Source organism: Hylobates moloch, unplaced genomic scaffold (genome assembly GCF_009828535.3).
Source record: "Hylobates moloch isolate HMO894 unplaced genomic scaffold, HMol_V3 SCAFFOLD_4, whole genome shotgun sequence".
In the NCBI taxonomy this organism is placed as follows: domain Eukaryota; kingdom Metazoa; phylum Chordata; class Mammalia; order Primates; family Hylobatidae; genus Hylobates; species Hylobates moloch.
Genome location: NW_026652279.1, coordinates 85,190,296 through 85,210,495, shown reverse-complemented (window position 1 = coordinate 85,210,495; position 20,200 = coordinate 85,190,296). Strand labels below are relative to the sequence as shown.

Genomic DNA, 20,200 nt, shown 5'->3' with positions numbered 1-20,200 from the left:
TGTTTCCTTATCCCTTCAGTCATTCTGTGTCTTTTGATTAGAAAGTTTAGTCAATTTACATTCAATGTTATTATTGATAAGTACTATTGCCATTTTATTATGTGTTTTCTGGTTGTTTTATGCTTTCTTCCCTCCCTTCCTCCTTCCCTCTCTCCCTCCCTCTCTCCCTCCCTCTCTCCCTCCCTTTGAAAGTGGTTTCCTCTTATGGCATGTTTTAATTTCTTTTTTTTAATTTTTTCAGAATCTGTTTTATTTGATGTTACCATGAAGCTTGCAAATAACATCTTATAACCCATTATTTTAAATGGATGATACCTTAACTCTGATTGCAAAAATGAGCAAGCAAACAGAAAACTAAGAACTCTAAACTTTAACTTTATCTCACCTGCTTTTTAACTTTTTGTTGTTTCTATTTATATCTTATTATACTGTCTATGTCTTAAAAAGTTGTTGTACTTACTATTTTTGATAGATTAGTCTTTTAGTCTTTCTACTTATTATGTGAGTAGGTTATACACCACAAATACAATTATAACATTCTGTATTTGTGTGTGTACTTACTGTTACCAGTGAGTTTTGTATCTTCAGATGATTTCTTATTCATTAACGTTCTTTTCTTTCAGATTGAAGAATTCCCTTTAGCATTTCTTGTAGAACAGGTGTGGTATTGATGAAATCCTTCAGCTGTTGTTTGTCTAGGAAAGTCTTTATTTATCCTTCATGTTTCAAGGATATGCTCACTGCATATATTATAGTATAAGAGTTTTTTTTTCTTCAGCACTTTAAATATGTCATGCCACTCTCTCATGGCCTGTAAGGTTTCCACTGAGAAGTCTCCTGACAGATGTATTTGAGCTCCTTTATATGTTATTTGTTTCTTTTCTCTTGCTGCTTTTTAGGATCTTTTCTTCATCCTTGACTTTCGGGTGTTTGATCATTAAATGTCTTGAGGTAGTTTCGTTTGGGTTAAATCTGATTGGTATTCTATAAACTTATTGTACTTAAATATTGATACCTCTCTCTAGGTTTGGAAAGTTCTCTGTTATGATCTCTTTGCTTTTTTTTTCCCTCTACTTAATCACTACAAGTTCCTCTTATTCTACATTTATCAGTTTTTTTTTGTAAATGACTTAGAATTTTATATCTCCTCTGGGCTCCAAACTAATGTATACTTACTGCATCCTTGAGGTCTCTTGGATGTTTCAAAGTTACCTAAAAAAGAACATGTCTAAAATTAATTTAGCATCTACCCCCACTCCTCCAACTGATCTTCTTCCAGACTTCCCTACCTCAGGGAATGGGAGCATTATTCGCTTTTGTGCACAGGAAAGCGAATCAGCTGTGATCTCTTTTGCTCAAACCTCTTATGTTCAAGTCCTGTTAAGAATTGCTCTCTAATATTTGTTTTCTCCATTTCCAGGACCACTACTGAGTTTATCTACTCCCATCTCCTACCTGTACCGCTTTCTATGTCTGTCTTCTTGGCTCCATGCCCTTATAAACCAAAACGTACGTGAGACAAGTCTCAATCAATATAGAGATCTATTTTGCCAAGGTTAGGAACATACCTGTGACACAGACTTAGGAGGTCCTGACATGTGCCCAAGGTGATTTGGCTACAACTGGGCTTTATACATTTTAGAGAGACCTAAGACATCAATCAATACATGTAACATTTATACTGGTTCCATCTAGAAAGGCAGGACAACTGAAAGCAGGAGCTTCCAGTTCACAGGCAGATTCAAATATTTTCTGATTGGAAATTGGTTGAGTTGTTATCTAAAGACCTGGAATCAGTAGAAAGGAATGTCTGGGTTATGATAAGGGGTTGTGGAGGCCAAGGTTTTTCATGCAGGTGAAGCCTCCAGGTAGCAGGCTTCAGAGAGAGTAGATAGATTGTAAATGTTTCTTATCAGACTTAAAGAGTCTATACTATCAGTCCTCAGGTCTGTGCTGATGTTAATGGTAATGAGGCATGTCTGACTCCTCCTTCCCATCATGGTCTGAGCTAGTTTTCCAGGTTAACTTTGGAACGCTCTTGGCCGAGAGGAGGGCTCCTTTCAGATTGTTGTGGGGCTTATAATTTTATTTTTGGTCTACATCCTTAACTCTCTAGACTGCAGCCAGCATGATGTTTTTGAAATGAATATCTGATCACATCACCATCTCTACCTCCTGCTTAAAACCTAACAGTGATGTAGGGACCAGGACACTTGTCCCCTGAAGGTTTGCTGAAATTCACTGACATGAGACAGGTTGATTAATAGGAGAAAAAGCATACAGATTTATTTAATGTGCATACACAAGAGCCTTCAGAATGAAGACCTGGCCCCCTATTGGGATGCAGAGGCTTATATACCATCTTGAGATTACAGAAAGAATGTGAGCTCAGAGCATAGCCAAAAACAGGTTATGGTGGTAAATCACGTAGTGGCAAGGCTGGTTATGGGAGGGGGCGAAGAGGAGGCTTGGCTAGAAAAGGTGGTCTTGTTATGTAGATGAAACCCCACAGGTAGCAGCTCTCAGAGAGAATATATGGTAAATGTTTCTTTTGGATCTTTAGAAGTGTCAGACTCAGTTAATCTGTCCTAGATCTGGACAAGGGAAGGCCTGGCTGCATTAACGGAGATTCTCTACAGATGCAAATTTCCCCCACAATAGATGGTTTTGAAGGGCCACTTCAGATTACTCTCCCTGTGGCAGCCATCTCAAAATACGTCCAAAAGTTATATTATGGGATATAGTTTGATTTCCTTCAGTAACTTCTGATTACTTAAGGGATAAAGGTAAACCACTGCTCAGCCTGTGAGGCCGACCTAGCCTGCCTTCCTCTAGGGTTTCTCACACCATGCTTTCCCCACACTGGCTGGATATCAGTCCCCTGGGCTGGCCCCACTCCCTTTCACCACCAAAGCTTTGCACAAGTTGTCCCCCAGATACTCTTTTCTTTCTTTTTTGCCTAGTTAACTCCTACTCATCCTTCTAATCTCAGCTCAAGGCTCACCTCCTCTTAGAACTTTTCCTGAGCTCCCTATCTCCACTAAATTTCCATCACACCCTCTCATAGTACCCTTATTTCTCCTTTTGAATACTCCTCATAGCTGAACTTTTATTTGTGCCCTTATTTGATTAATGTTTATCTACCTCTAGATTGCAAACTTCAGAAGGTAGGAGGGTTTATTTGATTCTCTGTTGCATACTCAGCCCATAGCAAGATGCTTGGCACATTGTGGGTGTTTCGTATTTGTTGAATGAATGAATGAACAAATGCCATACTAAGATGTTTGCAATTTATCCCTCGGGCTGTATTGAAAGAATGTGAGCAGAAAATAGATTATTTAAGTTTAAACAAGAAAGCTCAGTCAACTGTTTTGAGACAGGATGGGCAGAGGTTGGAAACGGACCAGTTTGACACCTGTCACAACAGTGCAGTTGAGAAAGAATGAGCACCCAGCCAAAGTAGTCCCAGTGAGGCTGAAGAGTAGAGTGGAAGTGATCACGATTAGAAGGTAGAACAGATAGAACTTAGTGACTCTGTGAGGTGGTGAAACTGCCTTTGCAAAGATTATAACACCCTTTCCCCAAATAAGCCGCCTTCTTGGCTGGGAACTAGACCGATTTTCTAGGACGAACAAATTTGCCGCAAGATTAGAAATTACGGTTTAGGAGTCATGCAGCTGGAGGCCACAAAGTTCTAAACCTCCCCAGTTGCTCCTAGGGATAACATCACTATTGTAAAACCTAAGATTGGGGCTCGAGTTATTTTTTCAGGGCTTGCACTCAATAGATCAGATAGTGTCACCCAGATCAGTAAACTGACTCATCTGATCTTATAGTCCCCACCCAGGAACTGACTCAGCTCAAGAGGGCAGCTTCAACTCCCTATGGTTTCCTCTCCAACCCAACCAATAAGCACTCCCCACTTCTCAAACCCCTATCCATCAAATTATCTTTAAAAACCCAAATCCCAGAATTTTTGAGGAGACTGGTTTGCGTAATAACAAAACTCCAGTTTCTGGTACAGCTGGGTCTGCATGAATGAAACTCTCTATTGTAATTGCCCTGCCTTGATACCTTGATAAATCCGTTCGGTCTATGCAGCAGGCAAGAAGAACCTGTTGGGAGGTTTACAGTGGCTGCCGGGATGGAGGGAAGTGCACCAATGAATCCAGGGTACGTAGAGACAGAACAGCTTTGTGGCAAGAAAGACTGTGCTCAGTTTGAGACTCGATGAATTTGAGGCTCCTAGGAGACACCCAGGGGAAGTTGTCTAATGGGCAGTCTTACATTTTCAGCCCTTTTCACGGGTTTCTTCTCTGCCTAGTAACAAAGGCTAGGTTTATTCTTCTTTTAACCCTTTCCCCATTTAGAAAAAAAGTGCAGCTTGCTGCCAGCACTCATTTAATTTTATAATAAACATGCCCTTTGAGGCTGAAGCAAATCAGACTGATTTTTAATGTGAAAATAAAACATAAAAATTGTTCTTGGAATTATTGCTATATAGAACTAACATCAGAACTGCCTGAATCATCAGAAACATGTATTTCAGAAAAATCAGATTCGTCAAATGAATCTTTGGCCAACAACTGTTCGAGAATGATGTGAACAGCATGTGTAGAAATGCTATGTTTTCTAGGATTTGACATTTTCAGTGATCGAGAATTACTGTATTTTGTAAATGGAAATACCAGTACTGGAAACAGAATGCTATAAATAGGATGATGTCTTTTGTTTCCAAAGTTGATATGCCAGAGAGATGCAAAAATAATAATAAAGTGAGATTTCGTGGTAAAGTTATCTCGTGGTAAATGCTGCGGCCACAAGTGCTGCCCGTGAATATTCTCAGGGAAAACGGGAAAAGGGCTAAAAGCAAAACATTTCTTGGAACCTTATTCCTTTACTCTTCTTCTTAACAAACTGTCTTTGAAAGGGCAGACAGCACATGCTCTGTCTGCATCTGTTTAACTCCTGTTCACTCCTCTACTCCCCATTCTCTTGGCGTCGCTGAAACTACCTCCAATAAGGAGCCCAGAAGCCAAATCTAGTGCACCCCCAGAGGCTGAATATACAAAAGGACAATGTCCAGACCATATATAAAAATAGAACTTTGATCCACAACCTGCAGCAACCTGCCCAGGAAATCAACCCCTTATTTACAAAAAAACAGTCTAGGAAGCCGGCTTGCTATATAAGTCAGACTTGCAGGAAGCCAGATAGCTATCTTAAGTGACAATCCAGTGAAATAACTTTTCTACCTACTGGCCACAAATGGCCAGGACTTAATTAATGACTGAAATAATTGGCAATTGGCAGCTTCCCAATTTTTTTTCTGCTGCTGTCAACTTAGAACCAACCAGAGAAAGCCAAATATGCTCCAACCAATCATACAGGATGCCCCACTTCTGATTAGCCTGCCTACAGCTTCCTCATGCCAAAAGTCACCAATCAGGGTACACCCGAGCCTTCCATTTTTTCTCCTGTAAGGCGTTCCTGATCCTCTGTCTGTCTCCGAGTCTCTGCCAAAACTCAAGTGATGGTGGCTGACTCCCTTACTACAGCAAACTCGGAAGAAATAGCCTTTCCTTTTCTCATTCAGTTGGTCTTCATTTATTCCCACAACCCTCCACTTCTTATCAAAATCACTCAGCTGCACTTAAGACTACTGATCATGCCCTGCTTGAAATTGTCTCTTCCCTCAGCTCCTGAGCCCCCAATTCTGATTCACTGTCATTTGTGTGTATGACATCTTCACGTCCTTCAGGGTCTCTTTCTCTGCCACGGGTATCCAGGGTTCCTTCCTCAGCCTTCTTCTCTACTCACGTTCATGTCTCCTTGGGTAATGGCATCCACTCTTTCTCAACCACCACTGTTGCACTTATTCCCTAAATCACTGTGTCCAGCCCAGACTTGTTCCTACCGACTCTCTCCTCCCCGAGGCTCCGCAAGCACCTAAACTCAACACATTCAAAGCCAATTCCCCCTACCACAAAACATACACACACATAAACATGGTGCACCCTTCCCTTCCCACCTCTGCTGGTCACACCATACCCACCATATCATCCAAGTAAAATTATAAACTTGTACTGATTGATTTGGCCTCTTAAATATCTCCTTGGTGCATTTCCTCTTCTTCATCTCTATTTCCACTGTCCACTTTAGGATGTCACTATCTCTTCCCAAAATATTACAAAATCTCCTAACTGGTTTTCAACTTGCCAGGCTTGTCTCCTTTCAAACAGCCTTTTAAACAAAAGATGACTTCACAGAGTCATCTTTTCAAAATATCCATCTGACCATGTCATGCCTTGCCTACAACCCTCTTCATTATTTAATATAACATACAAGTCCCCACAGTGTTCTCATCAGCCATGTTTCCTGTCATACAAGACTTTGAACTTAATGCTCTAAGCAGATATATCACACTGTTTAGACTCCTGATGCTGTGCAAATTGTGAGCATGTCCCTGGGTGGTATCAAAGCACTAATGATATTCTCACTTGTATCCTCGCTGGTGACCTGTGGTCTTAGCTTGGCATCCTTAGAGAATGTTTATGGCCAGCCGCTTGATCTCTGTGAGGAGGTCTCTGCTCAGGTGGCTAGCTGCGAGGAGGACCACGTTGGACTGAATTAGTTATGATTTGCAAGCTTCCGAATTCTCTTTGTTGGAAGCCCTGGTTTATACTTGGCTTGCAGGTGCGGCTGAAACCAAATGAAGGACTCTCTAGGGCTTCCCAAAAGAAGGGGAATTTCAAACTCTTGCCCTCAGAATTTTTCATCTTCTGCACAAATGGAGTCTCTGCTTATACTTACAGATGTGGTCCTTTCCCTCCCATGACCCCATTGATGTATCCTCATCAACAGATAAGGGGTGCAAGCAGGCCTTTCTGCTCTCCAGAGGTGGGCGAGAGCCTTCCCAGCAGGCATTTACTGTCAGCCAAACCAGCAGGAAGAAACAAAGTCAATATCAGAGGGCAACTGGCTGATTGTTAAAAGCTGGGCCTCGTGTGGGAGAAAGATAATGGTCTGGTGATTTCACACGTAAACATTTTTAAGATGCCAATAGCCAGCAGGCGGCCTTTCACATCAGATATCTCCGAAGGGCATCAGCATTTGGGGGAAGGCTGGGAGACAAGAAACTCCCCCCTTCAACTAGAAAATATCATAACTTCTATTGAAGAAAGGAACGCCTCATTCTCCAAGTGCCAGACAGTGCCTTCCTGATTTACAGCAGGACTTTGGAGGCTGACTACTCAAATCTAAAGTTACCGCAGCTGCCTCCCTGCCTGTGTGGAATGATGAAGTGGAAGGCAATAGAGGAGTGTAAATAGAGCTCTAGGAGGCCAGTGCTGGCTGGGAACCAGGTCCCAAGTTACAGCCAACCATTAAGACTGACACTGTGGGAGAGGGTGATGGTTATGAGGACAGAAGATGGCAGATGCCAAGAAACAGGGAGGCTGCCCACACTGGCGGGCTGGCTGCAGGGTGTGATGATGCTGGCTCACACCAACACACATATGCACACACACACACCTGTGCACACCACACACACATACATACGCACCTACACACACATACATACACACTTACACTCATACCCACACCTACACACACACACCTACACACACATACATACACACACTCATACCCACACCTACATGCACACACCTACACACACATACACACCTACACACACACCTACACACCTACACTCATACACACCTATGTACACATACACTGTTACACACCTACACACATACACACCTGCACACACACATACATACCTACACTCATACACACATACACCCCTACACACTTATACACATACCTGCACACATACACACCTACACCTACACATACATACACACCTACACTCATACACATGTACACACACACTCCTACACACCTACACTCATACACACCTATATGCACATATACCCCTACACACCTACACACACACACAAACATACACGCATACATACATGTGTACTTTCGAGATAACAGGGTAGTGACTCGGCTGGAAAATCTAGCAATGGCACCGTGAGCTGCTGCTGTGCGGTGGGAAACTTGGAAACACAGGAGCAGCCGCGGTGCGGGGTCTGAGCTCCAAAGCTTCTCTCAGGCATCCTTGGGACCTGCAGGACAGTGAAGAGCAAACAGCCTGCCTGCCAGCTGTGCTTTGACTTCCTCCAGATGGTGTTTGCTCCTCTCATAGGGGCTTGTGGCCCCTCCTGCGAAAGTTCACTTTGAGGATCATTCCCAAATTCCAGACTTGAAGAGGCACAGAGGTGGCCAAGGCCAGAGTTTGCCCAGCGGCCAGTTTGGCTTTAGGGCCACATTAAGGGGAGGTGAGACTGTGAGTGCTTATGGTGGAGAAGCCACATGGATTTTTGGCAGTGGATGTGCCTCTGGGGAGGACAGCAGGTTAAGGGCAGGGACTGAACTTGGACTGCCAGTGGTTTACCTGGCTGTTTTTGCTAAAACACAGCTGAGTGGAACTAGGCGCTGGGAGGAGGCAGGTGCCAGCAGTTAGGGCCCGGCTTGGCCCAGTGAGACCCTGGCCTCTCTTTGGCCTGGAAAGTTCCTATCCATTAGAGCAAGCCCTGCTGACAGGTTGGGGACAGAGCTGAGTTGGACAATCCTGAGTGTGACTAATGGGAATGATCACTGAGGCGCAAGGGCAGCCACTGCCCCTGGACTCTGGTTTTAGGAGGGGCCATAGAAGCTCTGATCCACCGATCCTGAAGATAGCTAAAGCCCAGCAGTGAACAGATATTGCTCTGGCAGCTGGATCATCCAGGGCCAGAGTTCTCGGCTGTCCCCACCCTTCTGAAGGCATCTGTGGGCACTGGGGAGACTCAGGTTACAGAGGTGCTCCTTGTTTCTCTCCTCTTGCTGGGTTTTCATCAGGTTTCCTTCTGATGAAACATATTGAGAGAGGAACACTCTGTTGTAAGAAGACTCTGAGAGGCAACAGGATTAAGCTACACAATACCTCTCAGCAAGATTTTTGCAGAAAAGCATATTGAAGTGTGGGCATTTCAGGAGAAGCCACAAAACCACAAGGCAGAAGTCCTTTGAGCAAATCAGCAGACAAATATGTTAGGATGAGGCTTCCCTTCCATCCTGAGCAGAACATTTTCAGTTTTCCAATTTAAGAAACCAAAGTGAACTGTTACCTTCCTCTATAAAGTAAGAAGAAACAATAGGAGCTTTTCATGAAGAAAAAAAAAAAGGCTTACTCAGAAAGATAGCAGAGAACTTAGAAAATGTTATTTAAAAATGGAACACCTGAGACAGTAGGAACAGAGGAGACCATGTCAAGAGAAGAAATTGCAAATGTCTGGGTTGGTTTGGACTTGGATTTACTTGTTGAAAATGAAAGGATATTTCATATTCTGAATGATGAGCCAGCCACGCTGGCAAGTTCACTGCTTAATCAGAGGAATCCAGCAAATTAATACGTAATTCTGATGGAATAACAAAACCTCTCTCCGGTGGACCATAAATTATCACCCTGCTGTAAGGGAAAGGTGACAATGTGGATTTGTCCAGGAAGAAGGAGGGAGAGAAATATTTTCAGGGTCAGTGGATTTCCCTCTCCTCTCTGTCTCTCTCTCTTCTCAGGACAACATAGGAGAGAACAAGGTTTTCCCCGTGAGTGGCGAGCTAATAAGCTTTGTGAGCAGGAGGGTCTATGCATTAGGAAAGGATTAACCCATGGCTAGCTCCTTTGTTTGCACAAGGAGGTGGCCCTCTGCTATTGCTGTGAAGGAGCAATTGGAATCCACAGTATTTCAGAAGGGCCTGGAGTCTCTAATTCTCCCTCAAGAGCCATCCTCCCAGCCCTACTTCCTCCTTTGCTAGCTCTGGGACCTGGCATTGGGCACTGTTTCATTTGTACAGCTGCCTACCCCATCCTGAGCACATTTGCACAGCAAGGAGACGGGCCAGTTCCCTGGGCTCTACCCTGGCCTCGTTAGGGCTGACTTGAAGCCTCCATCTCGCTGATTCTGAGCGCCTCTGTGTTCTCTGTGTTTGCACTGATTGTTCCCGTGGTTTGGAATATCTTCCTCCTCTTTCTCTTGGATAATTCCTGCTAATCTCTCAGGCCCTCTCTTAGGGACACTTCCTTCAGAAAGCCTCTGATTGCCCATGGCAGTTAGATGACCTTCCAAAGTGATCCCACGTGTCTGTCTTGGGCGTTCCTCCGTCACGACCCTGGTCACGCTGGACGGCGACTCTCTACTTCTTTCTCACATAGGCCTGTGAATGTGGGAGAGGTAGTGGTTAGGGCTTTTGTTGTGTGGCCCCAGATCCAGCAGAGGGATGGGGGCATATGACAGGAACTTGCTAGAGGTGGGAGCAGAAGACTCGCCTACATGACAGATGGTGGGAAGGGCGTTGGGGGGTGTGTCGGGGAGGGCTTCCCCAGGCTACAATTCCTTTTAGTAGTACAAGTTCAGGGTATGTCCTTCCAGGTGGTGGAGAATACGTTCTCCAAGAGGATTTTGAAAGTCCAGGAAAGAATGGACAATGATGTGTGAAAATTAGAAGATTCTTGGGAAAGGCTCCACCTCCTGCTTCCAACAAGAATGCATGGATGGAGCCATTGGTGACATTTTATGATAATAAAACACTCGTCCTGTCACAGGGGGACTGTGCTCCTGGATGGAAAATGTGGAGGAGACCAAGACCCATGTCGAACTCATACCAAAGTGTGTGCCACGATTCCCACACAGCATCTCCCAGGACTGGTTTTGAGGAACACATTTTGGGAGACACTGATATTTCCCTTCCTTTTAAACTTTCCAAATGATACCTCAGTTTTAAGACTGTGGAAACTTTGGTCTCTTCAGCCTTTATTTCTTCCTTTCCTCCTTTGCTCTCTTCCTCCCTCCCTCCTTGGCTTCTCGCTCTTTCTCTTTCCTTCCTCCTCTTTCTTTCTCTGTTTCTCTTTCTCTTTCTTTTCTTTCTTTCTCTTCTTTCTTTCTTTCTCTTTTCTTTCTCTCTTTCTTTCTTTCTTTTCTTTTTCTTTCTTTTTCTTTTTTATTTCTTTCTTTTTCTTTCTTTCTCTCCTTCCTTCCTTCTTTCCTTCCTTCCCCCTTCCTTCTTTCTCTTTCTTTCTGTTTCTTTCCTCTCTCTCTCTTTTTCTTTCCTCTCTCTCTTTCTTTTTCTTTCCTCTCTCTCTTTCTTTTTCCTTCTAGAGGTTTACTAAGGGAGACATTTGAATTGTTGTAATAGAGTGGGGCCACAGGTATATTTGCATGTGACTGATGGCTGGCTTGCGAGCAGCCTGCACGGTCTCCACATGCTGAGAGCCAGTCTCAGGCTGGTAGTGATGCTGTGCCCCTGACAAACTGGTGTTCTGCCATCTGTGAGTGATAAATCAGTCACCCCACCCTGTGAACATCCAGAGTCAAAGATTTCTCACTAGATGGAAATTCTTAAGAACAGGAATTGTGCTTGTTTATCTCAGCCTCCACAGCACATCACCCATCGTAGGTCCTTGTTAACGCTTGCTGGGTTAATGGACATAGTGCAATATTAGTGCATGACAAGAGGTAAAATCTCACAGTAATTAAAGACGGCAGAGAGGACTCAGGAAAGCCTTCCAGCTCAGATCCCAGTAGTCAAGCCAAGAGTACCACGGGGTGCATGTACCATTGAACAGGCAGATGGTAGACACACATCCTCAAGTTAGAGACTGGAAGATGCCGTACATACAAGGTCTTGCTACATGTGGGTGTGTACATCAGCTGAACCCTGGACTAAGAGTCTCAGAATAAATGGCAAACCTTCCAGCTTGAGATATATTTTCTTGTCTTTAAAGTCTTCTGATCCATAGTGAAAATAAACATAGAGAATGAAGTTTGTCTTTTCTAGGCTCAAATGAAGTGCCTTCCATGTTGTTGGCACTCACTCAAGAAATATTTAAATGAATGATTTGGAAGTGCAGGCAAGCTGGCCGGGACATCTGTCACTGTGCTGATGGCCAGCATGGATTTGGTCTGTCCAGCTGGCTGGGTGTGGCTTCTTGTCTTCCCCTGGTGCTCCTCCTGGAGCTTGGGGGGGCGGGGGGCAGGGGGCGGGGTGCAGGCTGCCTTCTAAGGAAGAGCACAGCTTTTCTTCCACTTAGGAGATGTTATAAGAACATTTCCAGGATGCTTCTATACCTGTTTTGTGTTTGTTACCCAGTTACTTCCATTTCCAGGACCGCCTTCCCTGTACATGAGTGCCACCTTGCCCACTACCCATCCAAATGGCCAGGAGTCGTGGAAGGTCCTTCTTTCCCAATTCCCATATGTGGCAGTTTTATCATCTCCAATCCCAGACTTGTGCTTGAGGCTTTCACACCAAGGCCCAGGTTTTCCATGGCAGGTTTTTGGCAGAGCTGCCAGCCTCGTAAAACAAGGTAATGGTCTTTAGGAAGTAATCACTTTAGCTATTGTTTCCCAGCAGTTGTCGGAGAGTCTAGAAAGGACCCAGTGACTTCACGACAGTACAGCAAAAGGGAGAACAGCAGCTGCAGCAGCAGCCTGTGGATGGCAGGGAAGGTGACTGCTAATTTTACAAGCACTTGGAGATATTCTGGCACCTTCATAGGACACCAGGGAACCTGCAGTCACTTTTGCTGGCTGACTTTTCAATCTCCTAGCATTGAAAAGCTCAATAGGAAAGAACTTAAATCTATTGTACAGTTTTGCAATTTTCTCTAAGGCCAATATTACACACGGAATGCCTAATGGGAAATTGCTACAAAAGTGGCAGCTAATTACAGGTTAGCGGATAAAACAACACCCTTCTCTGGAGAGCCTGTGCACATAGGTTGAAGGATAAAATAGGGCTGAATGGTATTTGATTTATTTGTATTTATCCAAGTCAGTGGCCCAGGCAGGAAGGTAATATATGAAAAGGGACATTTTTGAAATAGCTGTTTTTGAATTATGCTCATGAAATACACACCGTGCTATGGAGGACATGTGGGAAAGCTACACTCTGACCGCATGACTAATTTTTAAAGCCTTGCATAGAGAGAATTCCCCCTAAGAACACAGCTGGGCTATTCCTTCGTGGACTGAATGTGTCAATTATGAATTGAACTAAGATGAAATTTTACTCCAATATGGCAAATGAACCGGAGTGTACCCTTCAGCTAAGGTATTATGTAGTAGTTCATACACCAAGTACTATTATTTTATTAACTTTAAGAACATGTTTTACATAAAAACAGGCAACATCAAAAAAGCTCAGTTGATAAATGAACATAATATATCACAGACGATTTCATTCCACATTAACCTGCATGTATCAGCTTAAACTGAAGGATTAGGGGGAAAAATTGGATCTCATTCCGCCTTTAATTAAGGACACAAATTGTTTGAAAGTTATTTCATTAGGATTCTGAAAATCAAAGATTAACCTACGCCATCTGATCCATGCAGCAAGTGATAAATTCAGTATTTTCAAAAGAAATATTGAATTTTTTTCTTGAGTCAAATTGAAACCTTTCAGAAACTTGTTTAAATGCATCAAGTCCCTACCCACCTTTTTAGTATGTATGAGCAGAATACTATTTAATTTCACACTCAACTAATTCTTCAATAATTTTCTTTCAGCCAGAATGAAAAAGGCTGGTATTAATTTCCTAATAAATTTTTTTTTCAAAAGTTATCGAGGATATGAGTATAACCTTGGACCAGTTTCAATTTCTTTTTATTTTTTTCTGAGAATACACCAAAGATTAATGTCAATGACAAGTGAGAAATTGTCCCTAGAGAACTATTCAAGGACTCTTTCTTACTATATTTGATTGGACTGGAATGAACTGACATTATAGCATCTTTATCATCACCTTTAAAATTCTATTTTCTCTTAGTAGCAACAGTGAAGACTTTAGAACTATTACTTACTTTAAATTAATAAAGTAGATCACAGACAAAATATACAATTTTACATTAAAGCAACATTAAGGGTCTCAATTTCGTTGAACAGAAACAAATGCTGAAGAAATTTACAGGTATGATTTAATTTTAGAGAGTGCTCTTTAGGGAACAAAATGAAACTAGATCTCTCAATTGTCTGTATGGGCAAGATATGGTAAACCTCATGATCAAAACACATGCCAGTTAGAAACTTGATCACAGAAATGATGCTCAGTGTTGAAACCCAACAACAAACAAACAAACAAAAACTCCCACTCTAACCAGAGGCATTTAAGCATCTCCACTGAATTTCCTGTTTCCCACCAGTTTACGACCCTTAATGTTACTGGATGAATGGTTGCATATTTGAGATGATTAAAAATAAAAGACTGGCTTAAGAGCACCTCCTCCTCCAGTGTGTAATTACACACAAACTAAAGATTCCTTCTGACAGTCCTAGGAACCCCATTTGTTACTGTTTCATGTGTAAGCACCATTGAACCAATTTTTAAAGCACACTTGCAGTTATCAAATGTTTAGTGTGTCCTCAAGTTTCATTGATTTCTTTGCCTTTAAGCAAGAAAAGAGTAAAGTGTGTTATTTTCCCCTGCTTCTTATCATATCTGAATTGTCAAAAAATGTTAATTTTGGAAGTGCTTTTAATCACTATTTTCCCCCAACAGACTAGAATGGCTCCATGAAATTTGACAATTAAGTAAGGAAATCTTTATCCCCAAAAGAAGCATATATCTTACCCTCTAAACTGCATGCAAAGTAAGGGTCTGTGTGAGAGTATTTTCCCCAAACTCCTAATGGACATGGCAGACAATATGTAGAAAAATCTGAGTTTTGAACTGACCAACTGCAAGTCTTTTAAAATCCTTGGGCAAAAAAAAAAAAAAATCATGTAGCAGTTAAAAAAAATTATTGACTTACAAATTATAGAAAAGATATGTTATCTACAATATATGCCAGGTGACCCATTAAATTTAAAAAACATATGCGAATGAGTAACTACATTAAAACCACCATATTGGATCTTGGTGCTTTCCAAAATTCTGAAATCACTATTAAGGAGGGACCATACCAGATTTTTTGGTTGTTCTTTTCTTCGGAGAATGGGGAAGAAGTTGGAAAGAGAAGGAAGTAAACCTTCACTCTTTGGTACAGCCCTGTATAGCAAACTTCAGCCTGGGGCACATTTTTATGGTCAAATTAAAAACCTTTGAGAATAGGAGTTTATCATAGAAATGCTGACAGATCCTAACCCAGAGAAGGGCTAGGAGCAACACAGTAATATTAAGAAAGCTCTCCCTCAGCCCTCAGCACGATTGAGCTTCAGCGCAAGGGATAGAGTTGTCTAATGGACGCCCTTGGCCAGTAAACAACCATGATTTAATGTGCTTGAGACTTGGTCATATGGGAGCTCTGTGACCCTCTAAGCCAAATTTTCTTTTCTTTTTGTTTTCAACTGAAATATGCCTCAAAGGGTAAAGGATTGCAATTTTAGCCTTCATTCATGGATATATTGCTTTCTTTCAACAATATCTGATGGGCCTGTTAACTGCCACCCATGGGGAGCAGGTTGCAGGAAGGTCTCATTGAACACAAAACACCAAGTGTTTTCAGTAGTTTATTCACATTTTTTTCTCTGCTTATTTTAATATGCACCACGTGTAAGTTAGATGAGGGCTACGGTAAAAACATTTTTGATGACTGAAATCTTACTTTTCCTTCTAACGATCTGGAGCAAATCACATATTCATTGATCATGACGAATAAAATGATTTCTGCTACAATGTTGAGAAAAAATGTGTTCATTAATATGAACACATGTCTACAGATATGATTTACACGATGCAAGTAATGAAAAGAGTTCTTCCTTAACTAGTCTACTATCAAACTGAAAAGATGAATCTTAAAATTCCCTTGAAAATACCATATGGTTGGTCATGTGTCAGTAAAAGAAAGACAGTCCCCATCACCAGGCCACCACCATAAGAGAGCTATATTAAATACTTGGGAAAAATATGGAAACACTTGTGGTGATGATTAAATTGATAATTACATAGATACACTGCCATAATGATACATATTTGTTCTATGATAAGTGAAATCAAAAATAAGATCAATTTGGTTATAGAAATTCCTTAAAGAACACCACCACTTAATTATTTCAAACTTGAACTATCCCAAGAATGTCGAGAAAAAAATTAGAAAGCACTGGCTAAAAGCAAAGCAATCTGGATACACCAATGTAGTCAGCATGCCTTGTGCTTGTCTGTTAACCCTCTGAGTACATCTCTGACATTCAGGATCTTGGTAGCTTAATGTTAGAAAGATTGCATTCCATCTGATTACTCAAGATTTCTACTTGACTGGTCACATTCCACTGTTTATTCAGCACAGATCACTCAGATTCGACAGTGATGTGCTGGGATCCCCATGCTGAATGGGCCCTGCATTCTTCTGAGCTGCCCTTCTGCAGTGTGCTGAGAAACACCCCCTAGCTTCACACGGTCCAGAGTCCCCCTAGACGTCGATGGGAAAAGGCCTGAGCCATGCACTGCAGGCTCAGTATACTAGATGCTGGAGCAATATAGTTAATGCCCACAGAAAAAGCAGTAATTCAGAGAAAGAAAGGAAAATGACAGTCCACTGCAGGTAGGTCTCTGCCCATTGCATTCTTCACACTTTTCCAGTTGAGGCCAGGCTGTAGAGCTACTCCATAGCCTTGGAATAGCGCTTTGCTTTATATTGCTAGAGAAAGCAGTAATTTCCGACTAGTTCAGTGTTCCTCATTAATATGGAATCTACCTACACACCAACATTCTTTCTGGTGTTCTGTGCCCCCCACCCCCACCTCCCCCCAAAAACAACTCAACTAATTTACTGATTTATGCTACTTTGTGATTTTGTGTGTTATCATTTCCGGATGCTCTAAAAGGGGGGGAAAAAAACCTCAATAAACGATATGCTTTTTACATGTCAGGACAACACAGACCACAGAGATGAACCTAAATGTAAAAGAGCAAAAAATTTTGGAGATGGTGTTGCAAAAGTAATGACATGTGATTTAAAAATCCATATTAATGTAGACCATAGTTTCAGGGTTGAAGAGTAAAAATGCAGCAAGTGAAGATCAACGTGCATTTGAAAATAAAGGACTATAGAAACGTTGTTCACAAATTGTAAGACTCTCAGGTATTAAAGTATATTCAAAACAGAGAACATAGGTACTGTTCAGCCACCAGATGCAAATTTCATGAGATATCCCTCCCTGGTTGTCTCGTGGATCCCAGAGCCCAGCAAACCTTGGGAGCACATTTGAGTTGGGCACCTGCCTGTAAGACACCCCAGGAGAATCCTCTCTGAGCACTGCAGTGATGCACAGAACCTGCAAATCCCCGTTCTAAAATGGAATCTGTTCCAGAAGAAACTCAGGCCTGGAGACACTGCACTAGGGAGACAGATTTGGTAACAGGAGTGAAAATACAGGTCTCAGACAGGACTTGGCCCAAAGACAGAAAAACCACTATGACCTCCTGGACAGCTAAAGACAGTGGTATTTAAAAAATTTTTAGGGGAATGGAGGTTTTATTCTCAGGGGTATCATCTAGGTCTTTCATCCTGATCTTCCTGGGAGACTATATAGGTAACCTAAAGGTGCACATGGAATTGTCTTGCCAGTGGTTTATTCACTGAAAACTTATTGTTAGAACATTCTGGATTGTGTTCCCAGTGTGCTTTCTCCTCAGCCATCTTGCAAAGCACCTGCCTCCAGTCCCCTTGTGCCCCAGCTCTCCTATGTGTGGATTTCATACTAGATGTAGATTGCACAGTGATGACCACAGTGCGTGGAAAAGCAGGTGAGAAAAATCACAGGATTTTATTCCCTTTCTGTTTGAAATTCCAGCCCTACAGAGCACCGGGCAATTTATTGCTCTTTTCCACCAGTTGTTTCTTTCCTGTAGATGTCTGACACTGAGTAGAGAGACCCTCACTCACCAAGCACAAGACAAGCTGTGGTGACTCCCTGAGAGTCTGCGCTGGCGCTAGCAGCAGCTGATATGGAAGCAGCATTTCTGGGGCGTCATCAGTACATCTTCATGTGGAGACAATTTGGGGGACACCATCTATTTCCTGGGTCAAGCTCTTTGCCACAAACCCAATTCCCTCCACCTGGGATGCAGAACTCACTGCAACTGACAGTCATATCTCTTATGAAAAAAAAAATCTGTTTCTGAATAGGATTGTGAAGAAGAAAGAATCGTGCGTGTGTCGAAGTTATAAACCTGCCATGTTCTAAACCCACAGAAAAGGACAAACAAGATATCATTCTAAATGTCCTTCTTTTCTGGACATTTCAGCATCTAACAACACCCCTTGATCTGCAGTAAAATCAAGAAACATGTGTGTATACATCCAAAGGCCTGAAAAATTCCCCAACAAGAATTCTCAGTAAAATGCTATGCACTCAGAGGGTTAACAAGTGCTATATTACATACTGCAGATCCTAGCTTGACTGATGAAAACATTCATTGCTTCTAAGTTTAAAAAAAAATTGCAAATTGGCCTTAACCCTTTGAGGACTCTATTAGCAGCAAATTACCATCTTCACAATCACCACGTGTCATCTCATTCAGTAAAGGGAAACCGCTACAAAGATACCTGAAAACACTTTCAGTTCTGCCATTCAAGCATTGAGCGCTAGATAGATCAGATGAAACTGTTTTACACAAATTTGGGGGAAAAAAATCTCAGAGTCTCAAAGGGTTAAGCTAGGACTTTGAGTAAAAGGGTCTTATTAAAAGGGCGAATTAGGGGAGCGAACAGTCTCGGAGGAGCTTGGGGAGTAGTCTTCCGATTCTGAGTTGAGTTCGGGAGGAGCTGGCTGCGCCTTGTACCGGCTCCTCACATCCTGGTTGCGTCTTCGTCGGAAAACCTGCCTCTCCTTATCAAGAGCGGTGGTCTAGCAGGGGCATAAAATGAGAAAGAGGACAATTAGGGCGAGGGAAATGGCAAAACAAACTCTTTCTAGAACTTTCTGAGGTCAGAAAAAATACACTGGCCAAGTTCACCTGTCCATCATGGCACACTTTTTGTTGATAGTCACCACTCTCAGGGAGCCCTCTGCTCCCCACAAATCTAGGTCTTTAAGGGACCTGGTCATGACATCTGCAGGCACAGGCAGGATGGATGGTGTACTGGGTTTGACCCTTCCCCACTCCTCCCCAGACTTTTGCTAGCTGAACATTTATTTACCCTTGGTGCCTCCTAGGCTAGCCAGAGGACACTCCCACCTTCTCTGAAAAGGGGTGCCTGAGTCCTGTGTGTAAAAACGCTCCCTGGGCAACTTCAATTAACATGCAGCTCAGGGTAGCTGCATAATACAGATGAAAGGTGATGAAGCTGTCAGTCAGACATGGAAACGGAGCCACGGCTCATCCTGTTCTTTTAGCACCTCCTCACTCTAAATGATCTTATTATCTGTTGATGAGGGAGTGTGGCTGAATTTCTGGGAAGGATTGGTTTAATTTTGATGAAACCAATGCCTGAAATTGAACACTGCTTTGAATGCAATTAAACCAAGTGGAAACCTTCCCACGGATTTCACTTTACAAAGTTCATTTTCATCATAGTATTTGGTAATTTATGAAACTGAGATTCAGTTTCGTAGGTATTCCAACTCCCAGTCTCTATGCCCCAATTTCCTGAGGAGACCTCCGATGATTCCCCGGATGTGTTATCTGCCTGTAGCTCTGGATGTTATCATGACATCAGAATGGGGAACAGCATGACTTCATCACAGATTTAATGGGTGTGGGGGAAAAATGCGGGTCATTATAGAGAAATCTTACACAGAAAGCAGAAGAGTAGGTATGAGGTCTGAAGAAAAATATAGAACACATATAAAAGTTGAAGGCATTCTTGTTTGAAAATCCCTCTTTAAAAGGATGTAGCCTAGAGGTTATTCTGCTTTTAAGAGATTACTTTTCCTCTACAGGGATATATACCACCATTTTTCCTCTTGAAAATTTACTGTTAGCTCCTTCAAAGAACAGAGATAAATTTATAGCCAGCCTGGTTCTGAGAACAAAGTGAAAACTAAGCCCCTCATACAACTGCAGTATAGCATTAGGGCAATCTTAGATCTAAAATAGGCCAATCAAAGTTCCAAAATGAAGTAATAAAGAGATAAAGAGAGGCAGTGTGTAGAACCAGTACAGTAAATGGCTTCGTTAGGCTGAACTGCTCTACTTCAGAAACTATCC

General features: G+C 42.3%; 1 protein-coding gene and 1 long non-coding RNA gene across 7 annotated transcripts in view; one reads left to right on the top strand and one right to left on the bottom strand.

Annotated features, from left to right (window-relative positions):
• The window catches only part of LOC131383275 (uncharacterized), a 50,481-nt gene that overhangs the window by 12,561 nt on the left and 17,720 nt on the right, over nucleotides 1-20,200 (top strand). The window lies entirely within an intron of this gene.
• The window catches only part of DCLK1 (doublecortin like kinase 1), a 359,833-nt gene continuing 352,481 nt past the window's right edge, over nucleotides 12,849-20,200 (bottom strand). For 5 of the 6 annotated variants that reach the window (XM_032150479.2, XM_032150476.2, XM_032150474.2 and 2 more), the window contains one exon: nucleotides 12,849-18,897. In XM_032150479.2, the coding sequence (XP_032006370.1) occupies nucleotides 18,840-18,897 (58 nt within the window). In that variant the 3' untranslated portion in view covers nucleotides 12,849-18,839. The remainder of the gene's footprint in view (nucleotides 18,898-20,200) is intronic. The other variant, XM_032150475.3, reaches the window with a different exon arrangement.